Genomic DNA, 6,864 nt, shown 5'->3' on the forward strand with positions numbered 1-6,864 from the left:
TATTATACAAAAGATAAATCTTTGCTGGTAAAATTTTAAAAATAATTATCCTATACGAAACAAATCATTAATTATGAAATTAAACTATCATATACGGGATAATTTATCACTAGTTTTTTTTTTCATATAACTATCACTCACATAATAAATTATCATTGATGAGTTTAGACAATCATATACAGCTTAAATTCTCACTGATTAAAATTTTCAAAATCTTGATCATATACCAAAACAAGTTGTTATTGATAAAAATTTCCAAATAATTATTATACATCACCTACGAGATTGAACTATCATACACATAATAAGTTATTTCTGATACAAATTTCTAAATTATTATTGTATACGAGACAAATTTATCAATAACAAAATAAAAATTTAATAGATTTTATCTTTTCATTTTATTTTTAATAAATTGTCTCTGCACTTTTACTACACAATTATACTCTAACAAATGCATGATTAGTTAAGGCTAGTCTGATTTAGATGTAAAATTTGAAAAGATACATATTGTACTCTAACACATATACACTATCAACTTTTTTGAATTATCAAATTAATACAACTTTGTACTGACTCATGTGGATGCACGAAAAATTTACTAATTTTAAAAGAAAAAAAAATTATTTGAATGTACAAATCAATTGTTTGCGAATAGTTAATTATCGATTTATTTGTAAAAAAAAAAAAGAATTATTGATTTATTCGTAAGGTCGAGTTCAATCGACAAATGTTAAATTTATTAGGATGATACAATGCCTTGAATTTAAAGACAAGGCTTTACAGTTGGGTATAATTTTTTTTACTATTTCATTTATATACCCAAAAAATAAGAATTGTCGATTTTATTATTTAATCACTTGATTATAATTATCATTGTAAAATAATGAATAAACCATCAACTTAGTCTATAAACTAACACTTTCTCACCTACTTAGCCTTAAACTATTACAATCAACTAAAAGGCCCCTAAACTATTTTTCCATCCATCAAGTTAGTTTATTCGTTAACTAGTCATTAGTAGTTCATAAACTATGAAAATGCTTCAAAATAGTCCTTAACCTATCATAGAAAACAACAATTTAATCCCTTAAAGTTCAACTTTTTTGTTATTGTCAAACATCTCAATCTTCAATAAAGTCTGAAATTTTTAGTATTTTTTATGAACGCTGAATGAATTATTGTTTTTGAATTTATTTTGCAATAAATTATAGTTTAATGTAACGAGTTTATAGATTATCTTATTTATTTTTCTATTTATGTCTGCTGATCTATTAATTCTGATTTACTAAAATTTTGGTTTTTTGATAAAGAGAAATGCTAACATGTGCCCTAATAATATAGGATATATGTTAATAATTCAAATGTTGAAATTTTATCTTAAAACTTGTGTTTTAAATTTATTTTCAACTATTTAAAAGTTTAAACATTGTTTTTTTCAATAAAATTTATATATTTTTTTTAATATTTTTAATATGTGCCATAAGGACACAGGTTAGCATAACCGCTTGATAAATATTGGTTTAACAAGTTTTATTTATTAACTCGTTTATTAGTTTTTATGTTTTAATGATTTTTTTGGTTTGTTTTTTTTTTTTCTCTTGTTTATTAATATTTTGCTTTACTGGTTTTCTCTTTCTTGTTTTTAACTAATTTTTTGGCAAAGTTATTAAATAATTATCATATAAATTATTGATTAGAGAAAATGAAAGATGCGGTGTTTAACAAAAAAATAAAAAACAGAACTGTGAGGGACTAAATTGTTGTTTTTTATGATAATTCACGAATTATTTAAAAGTATTTTCACAGTTTAGGTGTTACTAATAGTCGTTTAATGGATACAATTAAAAGGAGACTAACCTGTTAGATGGATAAATAGTTTATGCATCTTTTAATTGATTTTAATAGTTTATAGACTAAATTGGTGAGAGAGTGCTAGTTTAATGACTAAATTGATGATTTATTCTAAAATAATTACACAATCAACATAAATGACAATTAATCTTGATGTATTTATTGTATTAATGAAATACTTAATTATAAGTGTTTTAATAGCACTCGTATATTGAGACAAAACCCGAAATCAAATATTGTGAAAATAAACAAACAATTAATTAATTATTAATCATTATTTGAATTATGTTGCTATTTAATTTATGTTTTTGAGTGATTTATTCAAAGACATATTATGAAATTCATTCATACAATAATCAACGATCTCACCATGAAATAAATCAATAACATCATGCCTTATTTGAACTCGAGATTGATTACAAGATAATTGTGGTTTATCAAGAATCAATTTAGTTTTTATAAAAATATCATTGTAGTTATTTATTTTTAAGGATAAAATTAAAATATATCATTCTCCATTATCTAAACCTCAAGTTAAAAATAATATCAAGACTATTCAGAACAGTAATCAAGCACATAACACAAGTTTAAGTCCCAAAGAACCAAATCAGCTTCTAGATTGATGAGTTGTCAGCAAGGATAATAGTAACTATTATTGTACTTTTTGCAGAAAGCTCAACATGCTTATGAAACAAATAATTGACACTAAACAACTATTCAATCACTCATCTACGTTTTCTATACAATTTAGAACCAATAATGTGCTGGCATTTGAAGAAGAACACTTTGGATCGAATAATACACATGCATATTAAAGTTCAATTTGAACAAACGTTTTGCTCAAATTAAGTAACGATCGTATTGAGTCTTATGACCATCTCTTCATGTATAAAAGGAACATCAAGGTGAAGACAATAACAAGAATTTTTAAAAGCGATCGTTCCAATACTTAAACAATCATACTCAAGCAACAAAATTATTCACTCAAGCAATACTTCAGTTTTCTCTTATTATATTTAAGGATACCGTTATTAAGTTACTGCTGATAATTAATCTAAAATAAATGTTGAATAGATTATGATCCTAAAACATTTTATCATACACATCATTTGAAACTCAAATTTATCTTTTAAGATAGTTTGAGTATATTGTAAAAATTATTTTAGTTATTAAAAGGTAACTTGTTAAAATCATTTATAGACTGAAAAGGTAACTAACCGTAAAAATCATTTCAAAATAAAGGTGAATTATGTAACTGATAAAGATTGATCAAGAAAAATAATGTGAAAGCAAGAACGTTCTTGTGCGAAATACATTAGTGAAAAACTCATAAATTGTGAGGACTGAACGTAACTCATCTTAGGTAAACCAAAATACATTATTGTTTAATTTTCTTATCTATGTCTTTATTTATTTCTCACACACTAATCACGTATCACTTAAAAATAATTTGCTTTATTCATTTTTAACTCACTTATAACGTTCTTGAATTTTTGTTTATAATCAAAATTGATCTTGAGTTAATTTAAATTAAATTCAAAAATTAACATTTAAAAAATAAATCATAATTCAAACTCACATTCTTGTGATTGACGTTACTACTTCATCATATTATCGTATTACAAAATAATGGATAAAAAAAAACATATTATAAAATAACGATATAAGAAAACTATTTATGTATATAGCAGTAGAAGTCACAAGAGGATGCTCTACCAATTAGATAATATATTACATCTTACTCCTCTAAGAAATAAAAAATATTCTAAAATCTTTAGAAGTCAAATTATAAATTATTTAAAAGTTGAATATGAACTAATTATGAATTATTGAAAAATGTAGGAATTTGATTAACAACTTAATTAATTATGACTTAATTAGAAATTATTGATAAATTAAAGATGTCTGTTACAATTTTTTTAAATCTAAGTTTTATTTAAAAGTTCTCAAATAGTTAAATAACATTTGAAGTAATTAAATCTTAAAAGAAAGTTTCCATTCGGGCAATACATTAGATTTAATGGCAAAGAGACCTAGGCTTATTTAGTAAAAATAATATTGAATTAAATTAGTTGATTAAATTAATGTATTAAATTTAAATTTTTATTAAGAGAAATATTAACATTTAATCAAATCCAGCTTATGACATAAGAAGGCCTAAAACGGATTTGATCATGAAGTTTTTTAGAGTTTATACTAATACTTTAACAAAAAAATTACTAAATTTTATAGACATTTAAAAAAAAAGTTTATTAAATTAATGTTAACAATTTTATATAGCATTTTTTATTGTTAATTAAGTCAATTAATTAACACTTGTTGAAATAATATTTGTTTTAGAATTTGATTTATTAATTTTAAATTTAGAAATATGAAAATATACGATGTTAAATAAATTTTAATGAATGTCTAAATAAAACAGTATAAAATAACATACAAATATTTTTAATTAATATTGAGTGGTTTTTTTTTTTTTAATTTAGATAATGAAAAAAAAATGAAACGTAACCAAAAATACAATACGTAACTTAATGAAAAAAATATTATAAGCTGGTAAGAAAATAATAATTGATTAAAATATAGCATCTCAAAAACACTTTAAACTAAATGAAAAAACGTCATAAATTGGCGATAGAACAACCAATACCACTTATTTATAAAATATTGTCTGTTTTAATGTTGTTTGTTTTGTTTTATAAAAATAGTGAATAATTTATTTAAGTTTATTGGGAGTACATTGAGTAGTCCATGAATGAAGAAGGAAAGCACCGAAATGATTAGGTGATCGATCATAGCTTACCCTTCCTCTCACGAATCCAACAAATTTAGGGATTCTTCTCCCCTTTCGTGGATCGATCTATTTTGGTGTCTCAACCAAATATTCCAAACCTTTTTGGTCTTTAGAAACAAGGGCAATGGTGGTGGAATGAGGAGAAAACAAGAAGAAGAAGAAGAAGAAGAAGAAGAAGAAGAAGAAAAAGAAAAAGAAAAAGAAGGAGAAAAGGGACATGGCAAGAAGTGATTGGGGGATTCAACTTCAATCAAGAAGTGGCGGTGGAAAGTGGATTTGTTCTTACAAGAAAATCACTATCTTAGTTTGTCTTTTCAACATTGCCATTGCTCTCTATTGTCTTCGTTCTCTTTATGCTTCTCTTTATATCTACTCCGGTAGTGTTGGAAGAAACAGTAAGTTTTTTTGTTTCTTTGTTTTTTTCCTCTTTTTTAAGGTTGTTTTATGTTCATGTCTCTCTTTCTGTCTTTTGTTTTTTAGTAAGGATCTTAGGGCACTTTTTAAGGATTTTAGAGTGTTTTTGTTGAAAAAAACAATTTTTGAACTTTCAAGATAAAATTTCTATATTTGATACCTTGAAATGTGTCCTTGGGGCATAGGTTAACATTTGCTATAGAAAAGACTAAAACAAACCAAAGGGTATAAAAAAGTTATGCTTTATGTTTTGTGGTAAATTTTTGGAACACCCCAAATTGGAAAGATGATTGCTTTGCTTTGCATGTTTCTAACTAACTAAGCCTGATCTGTTTTTCAGTTGTAGTGTATAAACCAGATCAGATTCGGAAAATGGAAGAGTCAAATCAAATTAGGAAGTCTTATAAACCAGTGGAGTTAATGAAATTGGTAAGAAGAAGCAATTATTTTTTGTTGTTAAGCTGGTTTTCAAGTTTGTTAATTAATGTTAAGTAATCAAAATTTTGTGCAAAAAAGGTGAAGGGATTAGAAGGGGAGTTTTCGAGCGAAAATTTGGAGGTTGAGTTGCCTCAGCACTTGAAACAGAAAATAATTGATGAGGTCTTGGAGAGACTAGGGAGCTTGAATAGCAGAAGCACAAATGGATCTCACTCACAGGGCATTGCTATGGAGCGAGGTGAGTGTATGTTGGTAGATTGTACTGACAAGAATATATGGTTTCTTCTATGATTAAAGTTAAACACTGAGAAGATTTTTATATATTCACATTTAACAACAATCTTTACTTAAAAACTCGAGTTAGCAAATGGGACGGTTGGAGCTATCATATCTACCTGTTCAGTTTCATTTGTAGGAGATGGAAAAGTGCACAGTTTTACTGTTGCTTGTTTATCAAGTTTTACATGGACAACTTGGTTTTTAGGCAGAACAAAGTATATCTGAAATATGTCCATTATGAACTTGATGATTGGAATCTTATTTATGTGAATTGGTGTTAGCATTAAAGACATCATTGTATTGAGCAAGGGGATTGGTACTTCATATTAACATGACCATTGATCTTTGGAAGATTTGATTTTTTACTGACCTTAAGAGCACACTGGTTATTTTGTTCCCTGTACTGTTGCACAACTGATCCATAGTTATAAAGTCTGAAACATACCTTAAGAGTACAACTGTTCCCTGTACTGTTGCACAACTGATTCAAATATATAGGATGCATAATTTGGTCGACCTAAACTGCTTCTAGGTATATTTGTTTGATTGAGTTATTATAAAAATAAAAACTAAATATTAACCTGATGTTACAGTAGGATGGCATTGCATAAAAGTTTATTGCGTGATTGGTTTTTATCATGATGTAAAGGATCAAGAACTTCAAAGTTATGAAACATGTAATGATAAATATAATGCACGAAGCTGGGAATCAGTTACCTATTCTCCTCAAGGATCACTTTATATAACTTTGAAGGGAAAGGCTTACTATGACAAAATGGCTTAACCGTTTAATTCATTTGACTAGAGATGTTAGGTCAAAGTAGTCCTTATAAGACTAGAGTAGTCATCACCTCACAACCGGTTTTGTGGTGTTGAGTTAGGTCTTAAGTCCAAATTCTAAGATGATATCAACTCTCCTTATAAATATGTTATTGGGTCACAAGTATTTGTCCAATTGTCCATGCTCTAGATGTTCAATAATAGGCTTGAGGAGGTGTGGTTATTGGGCCACCTGCATTTGTCCACGCTCTAGTTGTCCAATTAATTCTAGGCGTGCTGAGATCCCCTATCGACTAGAGCCATAATTC

The 6,864-nt window shown here is 26.6% G+C and overlaps 1 protein-coding gene across 5 annotated transcripts in view; it reads left to right on the forward strand.

Annotated features, from left to right (window-relative positions):
* Positions 1 to 4,560: 4,560 nt before the first annotated feature.
* The window catches only part of LOC101510596 (uncharacterized), an 8,356-nt gene continuing 6,052 nt past the window's right edge, over positions 4,561 to 6,864 (forward strand). For 4 of the 5 annotated variants that reach the window (XM_073367731.1, XM_073367733.1, XM_073367734.1 and 1 more), the window contains exons 1-3: positions 4,583 to 5,040; positions 5,400 to 5,488; positions 5,576 to 5,735. In XM_073367731.1, coding sequence (XP_073223832.1) covers positions 4,863 to 5,040; positions 5,400 to 5,488; positions 5,576 to 5,735 — 427 coding nt within the window. In that variant the 5' untranslated portion in view covers positions 4,583 to 4,862. Of the gene's footprint in view, positions 5,041 to 5,399; positions 5,489 to 5,575; positions 5,736 to 6,864 lie in introns of all 5 variants that reach the window. The other variant, XM_004499013.4, reaches the window with a different exon arrangement.

This window comes from Cicer arietinum, chromosome 4 (assembly GCF_000331145.2).
Source record: "Cicer arietinum cultivar CDC Frontier isolate Library 1 chromosome 4, Cicar.CDCFrontier_v2.0, whole genome shotgun sequence".
Lineage (NCBI taxonomy): Eukaryota > Viridiplantae > Streptophyta > Magnoliopsida > Fabales > Fabaceae > Cicer > Cicer arietinum.